This window comes from Lagenorhynchus albirostris, chromosome 1 (assembly GCF_949774975.1).
Source record: "Lagenorhynchus albirostris chromosome 1, mLagAlb1.1, whole genome shotgun sequence".
Taxonomy (NCBI): Eukaryota; Metazoa; Chordata; class Mammalia; order Artiodactyla; family Delphinidae; genus Lagenorhynchus; species Lagenorhynchus albirostris.
Window position 1 is genome coordinate 185,412,445 of NC_083095.1, and position 24,653 is coordinate 185,437,097.

General features: G+C 40.9%; 2 protein-coding genes across 4 annotated transcripts in view; one reads left to right on the forward strand and one right to left on the reverse strand.

The window, feature by feature from the left end:
* The first annotated feature begins 422 nt into the window (after positions 1–422).
* On the forward strand, positions 423–22,859 carry SUV39H2 (SUV39H2 histone lysine methyltransferase). Of its 3 annotated transcripts, none has more exons than XM_060162420.1 (6): positions 423–574; positions 3,171–3,316; positions 16,404–17,075; positions 19,053–19,199; positions 20,938–21,067; positions 21,839–22,859. In XM_060162420.1, the coding sequence occupies exons 1-6, from the start codon at positions 544–546 to the stop codon at positions 21,943–21,945; spliced, it is 1,233 nt and encodes a 410-aa protein (XP_060018403.1). In that variant the 5' UTR covers positions 423–543; the 3' UTR covers positions 21,946–22,859. The 3 variants fall into 3 exon arrangements, with proteins under 3 accessions (XP_060018403.1, XP_060018382.1, XP_060018392.1); XM_060162399.1 differs by having other exon boundaries at positions 16,536–17,075; XM_060162409.1 differs by lacking the exon at positions 3,171–3,316 and having other exon boundaries at positions 528–574.
* DCLRE1C (DNA cross-link repair 1C) overlaps positions 14,191–24,653 on the reverse strand; it is a 62,384-nt gene continuing 51,921 nt past the window's right edge. The window contains exon 14 of the mRNA XM_060162368.1: positions 14,191–17,245. Within this exon, the coding sequence (XP_060018351.1) occupies positions 17,202–17,245 (44 nt within the window). The 3' untranslated portion in view covers positions 14,191–17,201. The remainder of the gene's footprint in view (positions 17,246–24,653) is intronic.

A 24,653-nucleotide genomic window follows, 5' to 3' on the forward strand; every position in this document is an offset into this window, starting at 1 on the left:
AAATCTCCGAGAGTGAAACCAAAATACAAAACCTGTAAGTGATCCCAACGTGCAGCCAATTTTGAGAACCTGTGATCTAGGTGCGTAGGGTGGACGGAAACGTTAACAATGGCCAGTTGGGCTCAGGTGGCTGAGGAGCAGGTGTGAGAGCGAAACGTACTCTGCACCGCATAGCTCCGCTCTGCGTTTGCAATTTTGCACAACGTACACGTAGCGCCCGTGTAGAAGAACTAACAAGCGTGGGAAGGCCTAATGTCGGTACCCTGAATCAGGCGCTAAGCCAGCCAGGCCAGGGCAGGTGGCCCTTCACCTAGGGTAGCGCTCCCCACCCCCGCGCCCCGCCCCTCCGAGCGCCCGGAGGAGACTTGGGGCGCAGGCGCACTCGCCGCCGCGGCTGTGTCGGCCTCCGCTGACGTCAGGACGCCTCGCGGGTTAGTCCCCCGCCCCGGCCCCCGAGTTCCGCGCGGGCCGGGCTGGGGCGGGGCGTCAGGCCAGCTGAGCTATCCGGTCAGACCGCGCCAGTTTGAATGAAAGCTCCTCAAGATGGCGGCGGCCGGGGCCGAGGCGCGAGGAGGTGAGGGCTGGAGAGCGGCGCCCCGCACTGTCCCCCGTCCGCCGGGCAAACTCCCGAGGCCCGGGAAGCGGGGCCGGGACGCGCGGGCCGGCCGGAGCGCGACGCGGCGAGACGCCGCCTCCCGCGCCACTGACACCGCGGCCCCCAGACGCGCGCCTCGGGCTCCTCCCTGCCCCCGGCCCCTGACCCTCCTCGCGGCTCGGCCCGCCCGCTGCCCTCAGTCCCCTCCCGCGCCCGACCCCCGCGAGGCCCGGCCCGCGCGCACCGCTGTCGGCCCGCCGACCCGGCGGCCCGGCCCCCGCCGCCCGCCGCGCCCGAGCCTCCTCCCCGCGGGGCAGCCGTGCGGTGGCGTCCGGGCGGCCCCGGCGGAGCCCGGCGCGGCTCGAGGTCCGTGGGCACGCTGGGGGCGCGACTCCTTTGTGGTGGTTTGAGCGGGACGTTTGCGGTCGGGCTGGCTTCGGAACTGGGGAGCGGGAGGACCCCGTGGGGTGAGTGTGACCACAGTGTCAAAGGAGCGGAGAGAGGTCGGGGCAGAGGTGTGAAGGCTGAGTGAGGATGCACCCCGATGCGGACGCACCGGGAGGGGCGGTTCCCCGTTGCAGAGAACCCCAGTAAGTGGATACTGGCGGCGGCAGCCCCTGGCTTACGGGAATCGGTTCCCCCCCACCCCGGTAACTTGCGAGGTATTTATGTGGACGCCGAAGAATTCGGTGCCTAACGTGTGTTTGTGCGCGCGCTGAAGGACGGGAACTTTCACTGCCTTATAGAATTGAAAGGTATTTTCCAGCGCTGCGCCTCTCTGCGTGGATTATGGATTCATTACCCCCCAACTTTTCCTCCGCTAGGGGTTAGTGTGGAACTAGTGTCAAGTTTTCGTGGTGGTCATGAAATGTTTAATCTTACCAATGAATTATTTTTCTGCCGCGGGGGCAGGGGGTTTGCAGTTTTTTATGTTCCAAGTTTTCTTATTCCCCAAAACAGCATTTCCGTGGAGGGTCGCGTCTTGAATCCTCGTGTAACTCGGACTGGGTGAAAATGGTAGGAACGGCAGACAAATCCACGCTGGGTAGATAGCCCAGAGGAACCTCCTCTGCATGTGATCAGCATAATGAGGTTACCTTTTACACAAAACATCCTGAGGTTATTTCAATACAGGGGACTTAAGGGGTCGTTTCTATTCTGCCACTCCCCTCCCCCCAAACCACCACTCCAAAACCAGCAGACTCGCCCCCCAGATATTTTGGGGGAAAATCCTTTTCACTTTCTTGGTCTAGAATCATGCATCCTTTTTTGGAAGGGGTTGGGGGCACGTGTGGAAATCGTACTTGAGGGTTTCTGACCGTGAAATCCCGGTGTGAGATGGGGAGGGCGAGGGGAGATTATAGGAAGACCAGCTGTTCTCTCCTCTCTGGAAATTACCTCTAACCCAAAAGGTTATCACCACTACCTTGGAGAGCTACCAAGTAAAGCCAGCGTTTACTGATAAATTTTGTTTGGTAATCCCAGTTTACTCCAACCCTGCCATTTTTTCCAGCGAAGCTGAAACCCAGAAAGATGGAAACCTCCCTAAAATCATGCAGCTCGGTGGCCTGGCGGAGGCTGGGGCAGAGGACCTCTTGATCCTCCCTGGTGCTTCTACTAGCGCTAGCCATAAAGCCAGGTTCATTACCTGTTTCTAAATATCAGTTTGTGTTAACATACTTTAAATGCAGTATGGTAGCATACTGTTTGCGGGAATTTGAGGGTAAAATCTTCCGCAGCAGAGTTAGTTATTGGCTTCTACAAGGTTGATCATGAGGACGGCTGACTTTCTTCAAGCTTGGTGTGTGGATTATGTAAATTGAATACTCTCTGTATTGTCATTCTTGGCTTTGGAAGCAATATAGGAAATGAGTAGTAACAAAACTCAATATACTCTCCGTTGTTTTATTTTAACTCCTGGGTTTATTGACCTTGATAATAATACATTGCAGCATGGGGAAAATCGGAGTTAAAATTTTATGCAACCTTCCAAAATGGGAAAAGTAGGCCATGTGATGTATGAGTATGTAACTATAGAATTAGATTTCAATTAGATTTCAGTTCTTATTGTTCAACTAAGAATCTTACATTGTTACTTTTTAACAATGTAAGATTATTTTAAAATATATTTAAGATGTATTTCTAACAATAATGAGCGTGTCCTTGAGATCTACATTTTATTAAATGAGCAATTCTGTGTAGAATACAATGAAAAAGTCAAAAACATTATCTCGACTTTTGCATCTATATATAATCTAATGCAAGCTTATAGACATGAAACATTTTGTTCAGGGGGCCTAGTAGAAATTGACATCAGTTAAACATGTAGGATAGAGACCCATGAGAAAATCCAGGAAGACCAATTTACCAAGAGAGTTCTTTAATGGTTAACTTTTTCTTAAAGACGTGTATATGGTTCCTTGTCATATGAATTTTTAGTCTTATAAAATTGCCACTTGAAGGGTGGGGATATAGAGGTCTTGAGTTTTCCCCTTTTTTCTTTTGGTTTTTTGTTTTGTTTTATTTTAATTGAGTAGCTATTTCACTAGTAAAGAATTCTATTTTCTTATTGTAGCTTGGTGTGTGCCTTGCCTAGTTTCACTTGATACTCTTCAGGAATTATGTAGAAAAGAAAAGCTCACATGTAAATCGATTGGAATCACCAAAAGGAATCTAAACAATTATGAGGTGGAATACTTGTGTGACTACAAGGTAGAAAAGGTAAGGCAAATATCTAGACCCTTAAAAGAGACCTAATCAGACTTCAATTCAGTATTTCATATTTCTGTGACATAAAAAGAACCTTAAAAGTAAGCAGAACTCTTCTTAATGGTTAAAATTCTTGGCCATAATAAAGTTGTGTCCTATCATCTGTTTTGCCAAATAACATTGAGAGGATTTTGAAGCATAAAATGTTCTTATATTAGAATATTTCAAGGTGCTTATATCAATATCATTCTACATCCAACTCTTGATTATCTCCAGGTGGATTACCAGAGCAAATGTTTTATCTGAGATTGGCTTCTCCTGTCATTCATTTTGTTCCTGAATCATGTTTCCCCACTATCACCTGAGATGAACCTAGAAATTCAAGCCAATTTTAGTGGTACTGAATCTCCTCAAGAAGCATCACCGTTTGTATTTCCTGCCATCCTGTCAAACTCCTGCTAGCAGTGAGGTTCTGTTGTGCAATAAAATGGCCTGGAGTTCACAGTCATTTCTAGGCTTCGTCTAGAACCTCATGACTTCAGTAAAGTCATTTAACTTCTCTGGGCCTCACTTTGTTTCTGTTCCTCTACAGGGTTGTTCTTCAAGAAGCTCTTTCAATCTAAACCTTACAATGTATTTTTGAGTAATTCACCTTTCTGTAGCCTACTTCCTCTACAAGAACTCTGTTTCAATTAATTAATCTGTCCATTCTTGCAGATGAATGAATCAGGAATCCTGTTTAATTCTTTGTTTTCCTTCTTTTTCATCCTCCATATGGATTCAGTCATTAAATCCCATTCTTCCTTTGAAACATCCATCTTCTTTTTGGTGTCACTGACTTCCCCACTCAGTGGGATTTTATGATGAAGCATTTCACGTACACTCTCAGCAGCCTTCAACCCCAAAACAACCCTGTCATCTGCCAATTCAGTTTATAAACCCTGGCCCGACCAGTCTAGCCACAGGTGTCATATAATCACACTTCTTGGTTCCGTTACATATTATTTCTATTCTTGCACTGCTCAGTTCTGCTTGACAAGCTTTTTATCTTTTGCTTGCTCCTTCCATTTTTGTCATCAGTCTCCCCAAATTTTATTACTTTTCTGGACTTCTGACTGTATCCCTCACCCTCTCATATTCAGCTGCAGACTTCTGCCTCACTGGATCCTTCAAGGATGAACTTCCAAGTTACCTTCACACCAGTTATCTGTATCTTTGTTCATTCTTTCAGAGGTGTCACCATTTTTCTTTTTTCTTCCTACCCATCCCCTTTAGGACTTTGCTTAATCTCTGATGTCCTTTTTTTTTTTTGCGGTACGCGGGCCTCTCACTGTTTTGGCTTCTCCCGTTGCGGAACACAGGCTCCGGATGCGCAGGCTCAGCGGCCATGGCTCACGGACCCAGCAGCTCCGTGGCACGTGGGATCTTCCCGGACCGGGGCACAAACCTGTGTCCCCTGCATCGGCAGGCAGACTCTCAACCACTGCACCACCAGGGAAGCTCTCTGATGTCGTTTTTGTATCAAGCACTGTTTTTCCACTGCTTTATCTTAATCAATAAACCTATTCAGATCTTCCTTAACCTTCCGAAATCTTTCTTACGTCTTCCATCCCCACTCAAGCATTTCCTGTCTTTTCCTTCTACTTCATTTCCCATTAACTTTTTAAAAACGGCTTTATTGACATATAATTCACATACCCTACAATTCACCAATTTAAACTGTACAATTCAAAGGTTTTTGTACCCTCTCAGAATTATTCTAAAACTTTTTGTGGAGATGGTAGCACATTTTCATTACCCTAAAAAGAACCCCATACTGCTTAGCCATCACCCCCCAAACCTCCCCATCTCTTTTCCCCGCTAACCCTAGGCAACCACTAATCTACTTTCTGTCTCAATAGATTTGCCTATTTGGACATTTCATATAAATGGAATTGTACAATATTTATGTGATCCTTTATGATTGGCTTCCTGCATTTAACATAATGTTTTCAAGGTTCATTCATGCTGTAGCACGTATCAATACTTCATTTTTTTTGTTGCCAAATATTCCATTGTATGGATATATCACATTTAATGTATCCATTCATCGCTTGATGGACATTTGGGTTGTTCCTGTTTGGGGGCTATTATAAGTAATGCTGTTATGAACATCATGTACAAGCCTTTGTGTGGGCGTGTTTTCATTTCTCCTGGATATATACCTAGGAGTTGAATTGCTGGGTTATATGGTACCTCTGTGTTTAACCATTTGAGCAGCTGTCAAACTGTTTTGCAAAGTGACCGCCCCATTTTACATTCCCCCCAGCAGCGTATGAGGGTTTCAGTTTCTGCATGTTCACCAATACTTGCTATTATCTGACTTTTGGATTATAGTTGTCCTTGTGGGTATGGAGTGTCTCATGGTTTTGATCTGCATTTCTCTGATGGCTAATGATGCTGAGCATCTTCTCAAGTGCTTATAGCTCTCGGTCCGCAGCCTGTTAGGAACCAGGCCTCACAGCAGGAGGTGAGTGGCCGGGGAGTGAGCGAGGCTTCACCTGCCGCTCCCCGTCGCTCACGTCACCGCCTGAACCATCCTCCCCCCGCCTCCCCCACCCCAATCCATGGAAACATTGTCTTCCACGAAACCGGTCCCTGGTGCCAAAAAGGTTGGGGACTGCTGCTTGTAGCCATTTGTGTATCTTCTCCGGAGAACTGTCTATTCAGATCCTTTACCTGTTTTCTTAAATTGGGCTGTTTGTCTTTTTATATTGAGTTGTAACAGTTCTTTGTGTATTCTAGATAGTCCCTTATCAGATACACAGTTTGCAAAAAATTTCTGCTGTAGCTTGCCTTTCCACTTGTTACTGACTTTTTAACCCTCTCTGTCTGATTGACGGCTGTCAGTGGCCTCCTCAAGGCCAAACTCGAGGACCTCAGATCTTACTGTGCCACTTTGCAACACCTAACACTGTTGGCTACTCTTTTCTTCTCTGAAACTCGTGTCTTGGAGAGACTGCCTAGGTTCTGGTTCACATTCTGCTTCTACCATGTACTAGTTGCGTGACCTTCAGCACATTGCGTAGGTTCTCTCCTTCGCTGCTTCCCGTACGGGATGAGGATCTTTATAGCACCGGCTCGTGGGGTTACTGTGAGCGGAGACTGACCTGCGGCGGTCATGCCGTAGAGGGGTGTACTCTCATCATTGTTACTCACCTCTATCTCCACTTCTTTTCGCCACCAGTTTTTCTTACTGTTCTTTCTGAATCTCCTTTACAGTCTCTTCCCTGTCCTTCTCAAGTGTTAATACATAGTCTCCAAGGCTCTGTCCTTGGCCCCCTTCTCACCTCGAAGCTGCTCTGCAGACGACCTCTTTCCCAGTGGTTTCTACTTCTGTCTATTTGGCTCATGACCCTCAGATCTTCGTGAGGCATTGACTTCTTTCTGAGCTTCATTTTAAGCTGGACACCCTACAGGTACCACATTCAGCGTATTCAAAACTGTACCCATTTTCCTCCCTCAAATCTGTGTCCTGATCTAGTGTTCCCTACCTAGTTTGACAGAATCATAATACTCCCAGTTACCTAACCTTATAATTTCATACTTTTTTAATTCTTCCTTCCTCCCCATCCTCTAAATCTAATAGGTCATCAGATTATGTAGTCTCTGCCTCTCTGTCTTCTCCTGTTCATTCCTGTTATACTTTGACAGACAGAGTAAGTTACCACGGAGTCTGTGCTTACATTGAAGGAGCTGCCAGTTTTCTTTCTTATGCTACAGAATTCTGAGTATTATAGTTCAGTTTGGGTAACTTTTGCTGCTAGTTTCTCCTTCATCCTTCTCCTTTTGGTTCCTTGCTTTGGAATAAGCACGCTTTGCACACTTATGTCCTCCTACAACCCACTTATATTCCTCACTTCTTTTTTTTTTTTTTTTTTTTGCGGTACGCAGGCCTCTCACTGTTGTGGCCTCTCCTGCTGCGGAGCACAGGCTCAGCGGCCATGGTTCACCGGCCCAGCTGCTCCGCGGCATGTGGGATCTTCCCGGACCGGGGCACGAACCCGTGTCCCCTGCATCGGCAGGCGGACTCTCAACCACTGCACCACCAGGGAAGCCCTATTCCTCATTCTTATCCTGCCTAGCACAGATAACTGAATCTGTAAGCCAGTATTACTTGAACGTACCTCTACCTTTTCTGTCTTTCTGTCTGTCTGTCTCTCATGTTCAGGGCAGGTGAAAGATCTTAACACCCTATCCTTTTCTTCTGTGTTCCCCTCCATTTAGCTCATGAAAGACACTGTCTCAGTACCATATTCTTCAAAGCCATTACAGTTGTTTCTGAAACACAGCTCTGATTGCATTAGGGCCTTCCTTTAGCCCTTTAAATGGCTCCCTGGTGTCTGCCAGTCTAAGCTGAGACCCTTTGGACTAAGGCTGTTATCATCTGGCCACCAGCCCCCTTTCCAGCTTGTAACATACCCTACTTGTAACATATCCTACTTGTATGTTCTCTTGTAACATTTCCTACTTCCTTACGCATTGATATACTTGTAAATTCTTCCATGTAGCTAAGGTTTACTGAGTATCTACTAAGAGCTGAGCACTCTTCTAAGCATTGAGAATCTAGCTAAAAAACAAACATAGCTTATATTCCAATATCTGAACACATCATGCACCTTTGTGCCCTTTTGCTTTTCTCATCCACTTCCCTCTTTGAATTATTGTTTCCCTTCTCTCCTTGCAAAATCTGCATGGCCTGCAAAGTTCAACTGAAAGGTTACCACCAACCATAGAGCCTTCTTCCCTTCCCCACCTCTAGCAAAATTAATTGCTTTATATTCAGGACTTATAAAGCACTGTTCTTGTCGTTATTCTAGAGCTGTTCACATTTTGTAGCTTTGTTTCATACCTGCTGAACTGGCAACAATTTGAGGGCCAGGACTGTGTCTTACTATAGCCCCTAGTACGTAATGGATATTTAGTTCATGGTTGATGAATTGAATTGGGTGTTGCGTCAGTGATTTCTCCAGTCCTCACCGTCACTGTTAGACTAGACCTCCATAGCGTCACGCTTAAATTATAGCAGCAATTTATTGCCTGATATCTCTGGTTTCACCTTTCTGTTGTCTCAGTAAACATTTGAGTTTCTTCTGTGTGTCAGGTACTACATTAGGCAGTGGGACAATAAAGGTTCATGAGAAACTGTCCCTAACCTTAAGGAACTCACAGCCCAGTGAAAAAGATTGACAAGTAAATCACCCAATGCAATAGTATAATAAGTGCTAGGGCAGACATCATGATGTGATCTGTGAGAGGTATGCCTGGGCTGGTCAGAGAAGGCTTCCCAGAAAAGATAATATCTAGCTGGGGCCTGATAAGATGAGTAGAGTCTTTCCTTAAGGCTTTAACATAGAGAATGGGGTGGTAGGATCTGGAAGTGGGAGACAGTGAGAGACGAGTAGAGGAACTCCAGCCGTCCTGCAGCAGTGGGTAGTCACCTGAACGGTTCTGAAAAGAGTGATGCTATCAGATGTGCAATTCAGAGAGTTTTCTCTCTGCAGTGAGGAACGTGGATTGGCAGGAAGGGGAATGACATATGTATAACTTACACATTCTGAAAGGCTGTTGCAGTAATCTGGGCAAGAAGAGATGGTGCTTGAACTAAAGTAGTAACAATAAAGATAAAGATAAGTTGGTGATATTTTGAATTATAGCGGATGTAAAATTTAAGTCTGTGGTTTAGTGGTCAGGGGGTTGGCTGGGGATCCAGCAGTGAGGGATCCACATCTAGGAAAGCTTGCCTTGGCGTGGAGAGTAATACTGTTCACCAAGACCCAGGAATATAGGAAGATGAGGCTTAAGGAGGATTAGGATAGGAAGACTAGATTGAAGTTGGAGAAGAAGGTTGAGAGCATTTAAGTGTAAGACGACCAGTAGATAGTTGGAAATGTGGCTCCAAATCAAGAGTGAGAACTGAGTGGAAGCATTGCTCTTGAAGCGATTGGCAAGAAGATGGGGATTGAAGCCCCAGGACTGGGTACAGTTACGCCTTCATTAACTCTGCAGATATTTCTCCAGTCTTCTACCATCTACCATGTCACGCACTGGGCACTAGCAATCTCAGCAGAGAATGACACAGAGGCGTGGTCCCTGATATCATGGGGTCTATCTTTCAGTGAGAGTAGAAAAACCTTAAATATCATTGTATGAAGGACTTAATTATAGTTGAGGTAAGGCTAATGTAACAGAAGGCTCTAGCTCATCCTGGAGAGAGTAGGCAGGTGTCCGTAAGGACTGATGTTTAAACTTAGTACTAAAGGGTGAAAAGATAATGGGGGAGGGTATTGAGTCAGAAGAGAGCCTGACTCCTTCAAGGAATTTGCAGTGTGAGTGGAACATAGAGGGATTGAAATGAGGCTGGAAGGATGGGGCAGGCCCCAGAAAGTGCATTTTCTTGTAGGCCAAGAAAGGAATTTTGGACTTTATCTTAAGGGCAATAGGGAAATATTTTGTAGTTTTGAGCAGGGGAGTGAACTGGGGAGAGAGGAGTGTTGAAAATATCACTCTGGCTGTTGTGCCGTGAGTGGATTGAAAGGGTAAGAGGCCATTGCAGTGATCCAAGTAAAGAAAACAGGTGAAGAGCCAGGACTGAGGAACAGTAAGTGGTACTCCCAGGAAGAACTGTCAAAGCAACGGAGAAAAACTGGCAGGAAAGGTAGGAAGAAAATCAGAAGAGTAAACACGGCAGCCTGAGGAGGAGATAATGTCAGTAAAATAGAGTCATACCCAGTGGGTCAAAGAAGCATAAAGCTCCCTCTGGACTGAGCAATGGACAGGTCATTGACACCCTTAGAGCATTTCTGTGGTATGGATAGAAGAAGCCGAAATAGAATGAATTAAAGAATTAGTTGGAGGTGAGAAAGTAGGGTCAAGTGGTATGGGCGACTCCTTCCAGAACTCTAGCTTTGAAGAAGGGCTATGTAGGGTCTAAGGGTGTTTATAATTTTTAATTTAAAAAAAAATCCGAGTAGATAATATGATTTTAAAAATTGCATGTTATAAAGCATCTTATACTGAGACTATACCTTAGTCTCCGATCTCTGACCTTTTAGTAATTTATCATATCTTTTCAAGATCCCTTACTTATTCAAGCATTTATATCTCAAAGGAGGTTTAGTTTAATTTTGCCTTTAAAAAATAAGGGAGGGCTTCCCTGGTGGCGCAGTGGTTGAGAGTCCGCCTGCCGATGCAGGGGACACGGGTTCGTGCCCCAGTCCGGGAAGATCCCACATGCCGCGGAGCGGCTGGGCCTGTGAGCCATGGCCGCTGAGCCTGCGCGTCCGGAGCCTGTGCTCCACAACGGGAGAGGCCACAACAGTGAGAGGCCCGCGTACCGCAAAAAAAAAAAAAAAAATAAGGGAGATTCAGATGCTAGAGAGGATCAGGAGAGAGCAAGAGACTGAAGGGACAGGAGATGGGGGTAATTGACGGAGGAAGGGCCTCTCTCCTGTTGTGTCTGTGGTCCCCTTCTTGTCTAGCTCCACGCTAGGGTCACGTGCTACTGAAAATAACGGGGGAGGCGGTGGGATAGGGACTCCTGAGGGAAGTGGAGGAGGTCTGAAATAGCCAGCTCGGGAAGTGGAAAGAATGCTAGCTGGGGGAACAAGCAGGTGGTTACTGTGCTGAGCTCATGTCAGGTCCAGTGGAACTCAAAGGATGTGAACTGTGGTAGTCTCACTGCTGTGTGATTTTCCTGTGCCATGTTCTTGCCATGTCACCCCTTCATACAGAAAAATTTCTGACAAAACTGGGTTCTCTTTATTAACATCCTCATCTCATCAGTGAAGAACACCCATGCACATCAGTGGGGCTTCTCCCTTAGGAATCAAATATTAAAGAAATACTACCCAAAGCTTTGATTTCTTAAAGTATCCAGATCATTCTATGTCTCTAGGACTACCACTATACTGCACGGCCACATACTACCACATACTAACAAAATAGCCACATTTAACAATAGAGTCATACTCCTAAAAGACTGATTGCACTTAAGAGTGATTTGTTAAGAACTGGAATAACAGAAATCATTAGACTAAAACCTGAATTTTAGAGACCAGGAAAGCAGAGCTCCAAGAGGGACTTCTCCAAGGTCATGTTGTTCATTTGTGTCAGCCTTGGGCCTCTAACCCAGGCCCCCAAACTCCTACCCTCTGTCGGTTACTGGTATGGAAATCTAGTGACTTCCCATTGACTGTAATAGTTCTCGAACTGTGTTCTCATGGAACACTGGGATTTTCATAATCAGATTAAGGCTGTTCTACCACTAATAGTGAATACTGTGATTACTTCAAAACTTGCAGGGGAAAAATAGCTAATGGGAAGGCAGATTTTTTTTGTTGTTCTTTTTTGTGCCCCCATATGTATATGTATTTTAAAGTGTGCTAGCTACCACTTACTGACTACAGACAGCAGATGACAGAACAAATATTGAAAAACCATGAATTGCTATCTCCAGGTTAAGTTGAGCAGCCTGTATTTCTTTTAAGGATTCATATCGTTACTGTTGTGATTTTTATATTGCATACGTGTTGGTAGTTGTATTTTTCGTTATACATTCAGAAACATTTAGTCAAAGCCTAGGATATAGTAGGGAATTGTGCTCGGTTCTGGGGCTGCAAAGAAGAAGATTCTTTCCTTCCCCACAAATGGCTTATAGTTTAGATTAGAAATGGGAACACGAGTTGGCAGTAATCAGAGGGAGGGAAGACTTCACGGGAGAGATGACATTTGAGCTGAGTTTTAAAGATGAGTAGGTTTTTCTGCATATAAAAGATGAGACTGAAATAAGTGTTCAGTAGGCAAATGGAAGAAGACATTCTAATTAGAAATAACTGTGTGAACAAAGCAACAGAAAAGTATGAAAAGGCCTGGCATGTTCAGTTACTAACAGCAGTTCAGTGTGGCTGGAGGGTGGTGTGTGAATGGGGCCACATTGGAACATTGAGTCAGGGAGGCATCAGGGACCCAGTCAAGAATGATCTTTGTTATGATAGGAAGTTTGAGCTTAATTCTTTAGGCAGTGGGCGAGCCATTAAAATTTTTAAGCAAGAAAATAACAGAATGGCTGGCACTGTGGATGTTTTGTTTTTATAAGAAAACTACACGTTAGTAGAGGACAGAGTGGAGTGTTATCAGTCTGGTGGCAGGGAAACCGGTAGGAGATCAGTGTCCTAATCCAGGCAAAGCTGAAGGCTTGCAGGAACGGGCATTCTGGCGAAAGAGGTGGGCCAGAAGAAGCATGTGGAGAAACTTGGTGATGGGTTGGGTTGAGAGGAAGGAAGAGGTGAGATTGACGTGGTTTGCGACTTGTGTGACTAGGTAGATGGGGGTAAGGCTGCCATTGATGGCGAATACAGAGAGAAACCATTCAGGAACAACAGTGGCGAGTTCCATGTAGATAGATTGATTAAGAACCTGTGGGACAGACATCCAGTAGGCTATTGACTATATGGGGTTGCAGCTAAAATTTTGGGAGAATCAGCATACAGTTAAAACCATTGGAGTGAAGAGGTTGCCCAGAGAGAACATTTGGAGCAAGAATTCTTAGTCTGGAATCCACATATCCTGAATTTACCCATTGTATCATACATGTGACTTTTGATAGGGGAAGGTCTGTAGCTTTCTTCAGATTCTCAAAAGAGATGAACCCTTGTTTAGTGTGAAAAGGGGCCAAAGACAGAGCCCTGAGTGTTTGCATTGTGTAAGTGCAGTTCCTAGTAGACAAGATGGAATTAAATGTATTTACGTGGAATGAAGCTCCCCACAGAAACACCATGGTTTCTAAGAATTGTAAAAACCATTGGCCTACGATAAAGTCAGGTGTTCAGAGCTGTCCGGAATTTGCTCTTGCATTGCCGTTACCGTTCTCTCTCTCGCTTCAGTGTTCTAAACTGTAAAGCTGGCTAAGTCCATCTCTTCACTGTTTTCTGGATACTTCACGCAAATCTTAGCTCCAGGCTTCTGCTTGTGTTTTTCATCCTGCCTGCCCTGTGCCCTACCCAACAAATGCTATCAATCTTTCACAGTGTAGTTTGTTCTACTTCCTCTGTACCTTTTTCTCATTGACCTATATTGATTTCCCTCTGTGTATTTTAGTGGTATCTATTGTCTTATTTGTTTTGGCATTTAAAATTGTACCACCTTGCACTGCTACTTATTTTACATACTATTGCCTTCCTTTCCCAGCGAGATTTTGCTCCTAAAGGCTAGTATTACCTTGCATCTCATCACACCCTCTAGTGACCAAACTTTCATATGCTCATAATAGATACTAAAATATTTGAATGAATTTAACCTAAGCTAAACATAGTGGGGAAAATGTCTTGAAGAAAAAAATTAATAAGATGCATTCCAAATTATACAGGAATGATTAGCAGACCATTTTTATGACTCCACTCCATTTCTATAGGTAATCAAGAGTTGATTGCATATCTGAATAAGATACTGATATCCTATGAGACTTAAGAAATTTTTTACTTTTATTTGAAATTTTAGGGTATTGAAGTAATTGAATTTGTTAAGTCAAACTGATTTTTCTGTATAAAATTATCTTATTTTTCAAAATGGAAAGATCTTTTTTTGATTTTAAAAGTAAAACAAGGCTTATAAAATAAAAGGAGTCTACAAAGTAGAAATAAAATGTTACTAATATTTCTGTAGCACTTAGGTTTTTGAAGCATCTTTACCATCCGTAAATTAGGTAGGTACCATGTGATTAACATACAAAACTTGCAAGCGACTCATCATAAAACATTATTTTGGAAGTTGACTACAGTGGCATAGTGTTTTTAGTTTTGCTGAATGATAATTTAGCTTAATCATCTGACTTGAAGCCACCATTTCTGTTTCTTTCATTGTTTGCTGGTAACTTTGGTATAACCCAGGGCTATGGTAGGAAAAACTACAGCAGGAAAAAAAAAAAAAGACGACCAGGGTTGCATTGCTTTATTTTGGAATCAGAAACATTTTTAACTTTCATAATTAAGGGGAATCGGTAATGTTAGATACTGCCAAGTGGATCTCATTATTATTGAGCATATATCTGCCAACAGCAATCCCGAATTGTAGTAGTCACCTCAGGAGGGAGAAATCCATGTTACGTTTTAGTGAGCCAGTATGACTGACACTTCAGTATATGTCTAGGCTTTTTTTTTCCTGGAATCATAGTATATATTTTCATAGAAGTACAGTTTTTGTGCATATGCGCACACCATAATTGAGCCACTTTTTTTAACAAAACATATTTTGACCGTTTTCACAAAGAAGCAAAGGTCTTTTAATTAACAAGCATTACTGCTTATCGGGTAGAATATAATAAAACCTCGAGTGAAGATAAGCCCTCTCACTCGTCAGGTGACCTCCTGCAAAGCTGCCTCAGTGCCCCTCCCCCAGTGGTGCCTCCACAGTGCGGCTTATACCACATTGCCTAGACCTGCCAGGCCACTTGGCGTTAATAAACTGACTAGTAAAACATCCTTACTTTATAATAAAACCTTTATTAAAAATTTCAGGAAAAAGCAAATGTATCCCAGTTAAGTTTTTATCAATATCTATGAATTAAAATAACTAAAAACCGTAGAATGCAGTTTAATCACTTTCATATTTCAGAAGGCCTTTTACCCTAGCACTCGTGGATATGTGTTCACTATTCCAGAGAACAAAGACAAAATTGAGAGACTTTACTTGAAAAATTTTTTTCTTACGTACACTAGACTACCTTTTTTAAGAGAAACTTAACATAGCATTGCCTGGCTTTAAGGGAAGAAAACGTAGCCAGTCACTGGGGTGGGAAGGCAAGATTTCAGGTACCATGGTGGCCAGCAGCAGTCTGAGGGATAAGTCAAAGTATTTGATCTTTGGTGCCTTGAGGGCCTGCCACCTAATCCAGCCGCGGGTGAGTCTAAGGTAAGAACTCTCTGGAATTGTGCTGTTCAATAGAAATATAGTACAAGCTACATATGTATACAGTCGGCCCTATGTGTCCTCTGGTTCTGCATCCCAGGATTCAACTAACCCCGGATCGAAAATACTTGCAAAAGAAAAACATTCCAGAAAGTTCCAAAGCAGAACTTGAATTTGCCATGTGTTGGCAACGATTTATATAGCATTCACATTATATTAGATATTGTAAGTAATCTAGAGATGATTTAAAGTATATGAGTAGGTTATATGCAAATGCTGTGCCATTTTACATATGAGACTTGAGCATCCGTGGATTTTGGGTTCTGAGAGGGGTCCTGGAACCAATCCTCTGGTGAATACCGAAGGACGACTATGATTTTAAATTTCCTTGTAACCACGTTAAACAAAATGGAAAGAAACAGGTGAAATTGCTTTGAGTAATACATTTAATTTAACCCCAAATATTATTTCAACGTGTAATCGATATTTACACATTAAGAAATATTTTTTAAAAATTAACAAATATTGTGCGTTATTTTTTTGTGCTGAGTTGTTGAAGTGCAGTGTGTATTACACTTAGAGCACATCTCAATTCAGACTAGCCACATTTCCTGTGCTCCATAGCCACATGCAGCCAGGAATGACTGTATGGAAGAACAGTTCACTCTAGAAAATCTAGGGGATGTGTGCCCAGGACATTGAGAAAAAGAACTTCCCTCACAGCCAGTGTAAAATATGAAATTACGGACCTTAGAGGATGCCTACATCTGTGCTGGCCAAGCAAGCCACTGAGCTGGGTCATAAATTATTCATTTTGGGACAACTTATTTCCATGATCAAGATCAATATATTTTGTGTCACTTGATCACTGTTTGGTAACATATTCATGACTTTCAGTACTTTTATCTTTCTCCAGGTGCGACTCGTTTGTCTCTGGTCAAACGTCATGCCACATCTAAATTCTATGCATAGTTTATGTAATATAAAGAAAAATAGTTTTATTTTTATGATTTGTATTTCATCTGCTAGTAACTTGTGACTGTGTATTCTGAACTTTATTAAGAAAAATGATAATACCTTACTCCTTAAGATATTAAATTCTTTTCAGTAATTGGGTCTGTCATAATCTGATTTGCATTTTCTTTTATATTTTAAGGATATGGAATATTATCTTGTAAAATGGAAAGGATGGCCAGATTCTACAAATACTTGGGAACCTTTGCAAAATCTCAAGTGCCCATTACTGCTTCAGCAGTTCTCTAATGACAAGCATAATTATTTATCTCAGGTAAAGAAAGGCAAAGCAATAACTCTAAAAGAAAATCACAGAGCTTTGAAACCTGCCATTGCTGAATACATTGTAAAGAAGGCTAAACAAAGGATAGCTCTGCAGAGATGGCAGGATGAACTCAACAGAAGGAAGAATCACAAAGGAATGATTTTTGTTGAAAATACTGTGGACTTAGAGGGCCCCCCTTCAGACTTCTACTACATTAATGAATACAAACCAGCTCCTGGAATCAGCTTAGTCAACGAAGCCACCTTTGGTTGTTCGTGCACAGATTGCTTCTTTGAGAAATGTTGTCCTGCTGAAGCTGGAGTTCTTTTGGCTTATAATAAAAATCAGCAAATTAAAATCCCACCTGGCACCCCCATTTACGAATGCAACTCAAGGTGTCAGTGTGGACCCGATTGTCCCAACAGGATTGTCCAAAAAGGCACGCAGTATTCACTTTGCATCTTTCGGACCAGCAATGGCTGTGGCTGGGGCGTAAAGACCCTCGTGAAGATTAGGAGAAGGAGCTTTGTCATGGAGTATGTCGGAGAGGTACGCTCGCTTCTCTCATAGCGCACAGTGTGCGGGAGGCTCGTGCTCTTGAGGCGCCGCCTTTTACCTCAGTAACAAACACGCTTGGTACGTTTTGCTGTTACCGTTTGCAGATATGTACAGGCTTCAGGTTTGAGGGAAGGGTTCACTGGCATCATGAGAAATACAAACTTGAATGTGAACAAAAAAAATTACACGCAGTGACAAATGAAGTAGAGTCGCCTTTCAACAAACACCCACTCATAGTCATTGAAACTGGCATTTGCAACTTTGAAAATATGACCAGTATTTTTACACAAAAGTCCTAAGAAGAATATCAGATCTAAATACATCCTGACTTAGAAACTTTTAAATTGTAATTTACTTCACCCATTTGACCAAATATGATTAAGTGTAGTTGGCAAAACTCAATTTTGCATCAGCATGAATGATACTGTAGAGTACATGAATGTTTTATGAGCAAGTATTGTAAAGTACACATAAAAACATTTATTGGGCTCCCCTGGTGGCGCAGTGGTTGAGAGTCCGCCTGCCGATGCAGGGGACATGGGTTCGTGCCCCGGTCCGGGAAAATCCCACATGCCGCGGAGCGGCTGGGCCCGTGAGCCATGGCCGCTGAGCCTGCGCGTCCGGAGCCTGTGCTCCGCAACGGGAGAGGCCACAGCAGTGAGAGGCCCGCGTACCGCAAAAAAAAAAAAAAAAAAAAAAATTTATTGCAGCCACCGATAAGAAAAATCCAAACTCTTTGCATCTGTAACTCAGCTACAAAGACCATTCTCTAAAATACCAACTACTGAGCACATTTATTTTTATACATATAATGCTTATATACAAAAAATAGTGTTTACCACATAGTATTTTAGGCATACTATTCTAAGCACCTTGCGTTTCAACTCTTACTAAATTCTCTCAACAACTCTGTGAGGTGGTAGTATTTCCTCCATTATTGTACAGCAGGAAACTGAGGCACAGAGAAATTAAGCAGCTCGCCCAAGGTCACTTAGTTAGTAGTAAAGAAGAGCCGAGGTTCAAAACCAAGGCTGCAGAATCGCTGCACTTCACCCGTACACCACACTTCCTCAAACTGAGTGGTGGGCTAAGCTGTGGCTAGAACAATGAGTGTGACTGCATGTCTGGGGTTGTCAAACCAGGTATTTTAAAAGTTGTTTGGAATTAGATCCCCTTTAATTATCTGTATTCATCCAGAATTCTGAGGTTAAACTGCATCCCTATTTTGATCCTGAAATTTTTAGATAATGGCAGATTATTATAAATCACTATTCAGAATACTAGACCTTGTATAATCAAATTGTTCTCTTCTTTTGGTTTACTGAATGTGGCAGCTAAATTTGGTTGACACCATGAATCACTTGAGCCATTTTTGGTTTCTTGAGCTGAGCGTGTGGTCAGGCTGTGTTCTTCAGAGCAGAACTGTATAGATGATGGTTGTGAGCTACAGAATTTCATGAAAACCACGTATTCTACAAAACTAAACTTTCCAAACAGTTGACCGCAAAGTTAACGTACCTTCTCTCCTGTATTTGTAACAAATTTCCATTTGTAACTGTACACAGATTCGTTATAGGAAAAATATGCCTTCAGAGCCTATTTAGAGCATACCTACTTCTAAATTTAGTCCTTTACACTCTGTTATGTCTTACACAGAGCTGTAGTTGTGTAGCTTTTTTGAACATATCAAATAAATGAGAATCGAAGGTGGGTACTGTTTCCGCTTGCTGATTGTTGGGTTGTCCTCACTCTCATTTGAACAGTCATACTTCGTTTGCGCCACCCGTTCTCCTCTCTGATTGCCCTCCTCTGTTCATCTAGCTCTTCTAGTTTATGTGAATGTTTACTTTGATGGCACTTTTACTTCTTTTTATGCACCTGAAGGCATTAATATGTTAACTAATAGATTTATGGATGGGTGTTTCTTCAGCACTAGCTATATAATATACTATAGTTTTTTCTTTTTAGGTTATCACAAGTGAAGAAGCTGAAAGACGGGGGCAGTTATATGACAACAAAGGAATCACATATCTCTTTGATCTGGACTATGAATCTGATGAATTCACAGTGGATGCAGCTCGATATGGAAATGTGTCTCATTTTGTGAATCACAGTGTAAGAGAGAAAGTATAGACAGGACTAATTAGTACTGTTTTAAAAGATTTTCCATACTTGAGGAATAATTGTCTTTAAATTATATACTCTTTTATTATCTCCAAAGTATTTTAATACAAGGGCCTCTTCTGTTAATTCCTGGTATTATTGCTGTTTTAGGAAAATTCATCGAGGTGCCTACCAAATAACATCCATTTTGCAGGACTCTTTACATATGTGACTTCATTTACACTTTCCAACAACTTTATGAGATAGGTATTGTCCTCGTATAGAGGAGGAAATTAATGAGCAGAGGAGTTAAGAGGTAAAAAGTTTAAGAATTAACACATAACTATATGGGTTACAGAAGTAAACACAGCTAAATTTAGGATACACAACTAAAGAAGGGTAGATTTGCCGTGTTCTCTTAAAATGTAAACATGTTAACATTTTTATAAAATTTAAGAATTTCTAGAGGAAGTATTTAGGGCTACTTTTCTAAATTATGAATTAGTATTCTTAATTCTTGTTTGAAAAGAACTTAGAATACACTTGGACCCTTAACTCCAGAATCTTATACTCTATAAAAACTATTTCCAAAAGTAAGGGAGGTTAGGAGTTACTGGACACCTCCTAAGTGCTAGATGGATAACATAGTATTAGGCTTGTGAGACTGACATTATCTCTATTCTATAGATTAGATGACATTATCTCCATTTCATAGATTACAAGGAAAATGTTTCTTGGAGCATAAGTTCTATAGCTGATCATATAAGGAGGTAGACCATGTTAATCTTTTGATGGATTTTATACCAAAAAACTAGTTTATGATTAGTAACGAAATATCAGGGACCTTCTGACTCCTTTGTTTCCTGGTTTACTTGTTGAATTTTTTCTTAACGATAAAATTGAGATACTCTCCAAATAGATGTATTCTATTCAAGGACAATTAAATAGTTACTTTGATTTCTCAGTATGATTCACCAGATCTTTCTTGCATATGCTAGAATGTAGTGCCGAGTTCTCGAAATGCTGAGCAATTCCAAACAGAAGTTTAAGAAATGAAACCCCATGCAACATGAAATTTGAGCTCTACAGTGCTGATTTGATTTTTTTAAAAGTTGCTCAAGTTCTTTAAATATGCCTTACTAGAGCATGTTTTACTTTTAATTTCAATAATTCTATTTCTATGTCTAGATGTTCTACTTGGGCATTTTTTGAATCTTTCTAGGCTCTTCAATAAATTTTGATACAGTAGTCCCTCCTTATCTGCAGTTGCACCTTCTGTGGTTTTAGTTACCGGCTGTGAAACATGCTCCAAAAATATTAAATTAAAAATTTCAGAAACAAGCAAAAAACAACAACAACAAAAAATATATATATATATACCTTACTAAAATATTTACAGGTGAAATGATAATGTTATCTAACATTTGCATTAAAATTCCCCAAAAACAGTTAAGAAGTTGGGACTAGATGAAACAAGATTGACAAAAATGTTAATAAGCTTTGAAGTTGCATAGTGGATATATGTGGACTTACTATATTATTTTCTCTAGTTTTATGTATGTCTGACATTTTCTGTAAGGGAACACAGTATTTTTAAATGTGCATGCCTCAAAGACCTCTAAACAATAAGCAAGTTAATTTCTAGTAGAACTTAAAACTAATACTTTGGGAAATTAAAGATTTTATATAGCATGTAGAAGAGCTCGTTCATGTCGATTTTACTTCAGTGGGTTCTCATGTTCCTTTTTAGTGTGACCCGAATCTTCAGGTGTTCAACGTTTTCATTGATAACCTCGACACCCGTCTTCCCCGAATAGCATTATTTTCCACGAGAACTATAAATGCTGGAGAAGAGCTCACTTTTGATTATCAAATGAAAGGTATGATTTTCAAATACAGTTTCTTTGGTGGAGTTTCAGTGTGAAGAATCTAATCAGAATAGGAGAAGACCTTAGAGTATCTGAACCAAACTCATGTTAAGGTTTTAAAAAATGAGGCTATAAGAGTTTGTCTTTTTGCTGAGGGCACAAAGCTAATCTGACAGAGCTAATACTAGAATCCAGGTCTGCCTGATCTTGGGCTGAGTAATGCTCTTTCTTCTACAGCATGTTGCTGCCTGCTTTTTTCAGAACTTCCATACAGAAGCTTATTTATTATAACACCTTTTCTCAATATTACTTGTATTTAAAAAATTTTAAGCCTACATTTCTGAATATTTACTGAAAGATGTATATTCGTAAGATTGAAAATATGATTTAAATCACATATGAGCTTATTCCATTCCTAACTGAATCTGGCTTTTAAAGAGAACATTTAATTCTGTTTGCTTTACTGTGACAACATGTGTTTTCTTTTCTTTGTTTTTCTAAGTATGATGCCCTTTACGTATTGTTACTACTTGACCTTGCTTTATGGCTCTTAAGCAATTTATGAAATGAATGCGTGTATACTGGATTTTACTAGTAAGTTTCATCATTTCACAAATCCATTCTCATAAATATGGACTAATAACATACACTTTACCTCTTACTAGCCCACAGCATCCTTTCAAGACAGTTTGTAAAGATTCTGTCAATTTACAACTGAAAGAAAATTTGAAACTCATTATGAATTGTCTTAACTCTTCTGTATTTCTTTTTCTACGTATTCAGGTTCTGGAGATATATCTTCAGATTCTGTTGACCACAGCCCAGCCAAAAAGAGGGCCAGAACTGTGTGCAAATGTGGAGCTGTGACTTGCAGAGGTTACCTCAACTGAATTTTCAGGAAATAGAACTGATGATGATTATAGTTTTTTTCCTAATGTTACCATTTTTAAAAAATAAGTATTTGGGACTCTTTTCATATTATCAAGATTATACACTATGTTAATTTACAATTCGTGTTTCAGACTATTGGCCAAATGCATTACTGATGCTTCTGAAGAGAGGAACACAGGGTCACATAGACTAATTTGAAATATACATATTCAGACTGTTTACAGATCTGTGTAGAAAGAAGTCTGTGTGAATAGAGAACTGCCTCCTTCAGTGTTTAAGTGTTAAACTAATGATGTAATAGTCACTAAGATCAAATATTCGACTTGCCATACACCTTGAATTTAGAGAAATAGAGTTAATTCTTATTGGACAAATACACAAGTTCTATTTTTGTTATTGTCATTCCTGTTTACCTACTTACTACTCATTGTACTTGTATTTGAGACAAATAGGTGATACTGAATTATACTCTATTTTCTACTTTCATTAAAACATTGAGGTCTTAATGATATAGAAATTTAAGGTCTAAAATTAAATGTAAAAAAGTTTAATTACAGCTTGATTTAATATTTTGAAGCAATCTAGACCACTAGGAGCGGTGGATGTCTGAACCAGTAATTCTAAAATATTTTTTAATCCTGTAGAAGAAAAATACCCAAAATGTTCTCCCTAAAATTCTAGAATGGCTAGCTGTTATGCTTCTTTGAAAGGATGGGGCGGTTGGGACCAGGGGGGTTTTTTGGAGTGCCAGGCAGGGGGGATGCAGCACTTGATAACATGAAGTAGGCGGTCCATGCTGAGTAGCTCTGGCCTCCACAGTAAAACGAGATGCCCCCTGAGAGCGGCTGTATGTAACGATAATGTTCCTCACTATAATTAACATTACATTTTCTGAATTTTCAGGTAATTTTAACATTTCCTTTCCACCAAATTTAATTATTTTTATAATAAATAAAGGGCCTGCAGGCCCTTTTTAAGAAGTGATCTATATTTTGAACTGATACTTATTTTATACATGAATTTTTTTAATGTGATAAAGCTAAACTTGGCTTGGCCAAAGTGCGTGTCTGAATTATGACCATTTATTACTTGAACTATGAAGACTGAAATGGAATATATTCATTGTTTGGGGTTTTTTTGTTGTTTTTGTTTTTTCCTATGTAGTGAAACCTCAGTCCAGAAAAACTATATTTTCATCTCTTTCTGATCCTGGGACTTCTAATCACGGTGTCCAACATGAAGGCGAATGCAGCAGATAAGTCTAAATCTTGGTATTCTTAATTAAGTTCTGCCAGAGGTCCCTGCCCGAGGCTTTAATGACCTACAGTAAGCTTGGGTAAAGCTGAGCTGACTTTAAGAAAGCAGCACTTCACATCTTCATCCTTAACCTCTTTTTTGGGAGAAGCTACACTTTGTTATATTGCTATCACGGGATTTTGCTCTTTCATAACATAGGGTAAATTGTTTACATGTTTGGAGTCTCAGAGTATATTCTGTCTGCTCACCAAAATTTGCCGAAGGTGTCAAGGAAAAATATATATTTTTAGTGCCATTTTTTTCTTTATGAAAAAATAGTCACATGGCGTCAGTGGTAAAAAAGCATCACAGGTTTACAGGCCAAACTTGCTTTGAATTATAATTCTCACAGGTTCAAAGATGTAATTGTACCATTCTTTTTAAAAGGTCAGTGTTTTACTGTCTAGTTATTTGATCTTGTCTACTCTCTGTTAAAGAAATGTAAAGCTGGAGGACAAAGGGAGGTTGACTGTTTTCGGTAAACCCGTTTTGTCTTGTCCTTATTAATAGAAACGTAATGAACCTTTGAAATTTTTAAAAACCTGCATTACCCTTAAGTTGTTGAAAAGCTGAACTTAAGCAGTAAAATGATAGAAACTATTTAAACGAAGCTGTTCGGAGCTTTAACTGTTTTAAGTCAACATTTAGCTTCTTTAGTTCCCTAAGTTGTCAGAATTTGTTCTCTCAATATAAAGCAAATATTCAAGGGCAATATTTAGATCAAGTTTAAACTGTAAATTAATCCACTGTTCAAGTTGTATCGGTACCGTTGTTCTCGGTATCTCCAGAAGAGGATTGTGATGCACAATTGGTAATCTCAGGGTTTTTTCCCCACATATGCACAAAATCTAGACTGCACTTATTTTTCTTATAGTTCAACAGTTTCTCTTTAGCAAAATAAATTTAGTTTGGCATTTGACTTTCTATTTATCATGGCTTAGCTTTATTTCTGAATATTTTACTGTCATTTCCAGTAAGGCTACAAAAAGGGCAGAAAAATATTGATGTATTCATGACTACCTGTTATTGAGATTAACCAAAGGTTTATATACCATTCCTTTAAATGTTACTTTTAAGAAAGTCTATTATTGTCATGATTCATGCATTTGAATATCAAAGTAGAATTTTACACTTAGCATAAGGTAGACGGATACTTTTTAAAAGTTTTGAGCATTACTATTAGTCACCAGGTACTTAAACATATTGTGCTAAGTACTGCCTGGAAGTACAGAGGAATTTTAGAATTAGAGCTAATAATCTCTGAGCAAGTCTTAAGCCCTTTATCCGTACTCCTGTGCTTCTCATGAGTCTGTGAGGTTGGTGCCGTCCTCCTTATAGCAGCATACTGAAAAAACAGGCTTAGACCGGCTAGGGAACGTTAACATCCCCAGGATCATAAACTAAACTTGAC

Coding starts and splice junctions, on each gene's coding strand:
- SUV39H2 (XM_060162420.1), top strand. CDS start 544: ATGGCGGCGGCCGGGGCCGAGGCGCGAGGAG. Junction 575..3,170: donor CGGGGCCGAGGCGCGAGGAG/GTGAGGGCTGGA, acceptor TTCTTATTGTAG/CTTGGTGTGTGCCTTGCCTA. Junction 17,076..19,052: donor TCATGGAGTATGTCGGAGAG/GTACGCTCGCTT, acceptor TTTTCTTTTTAG/GTTATCACAAGTGAAGAAGC.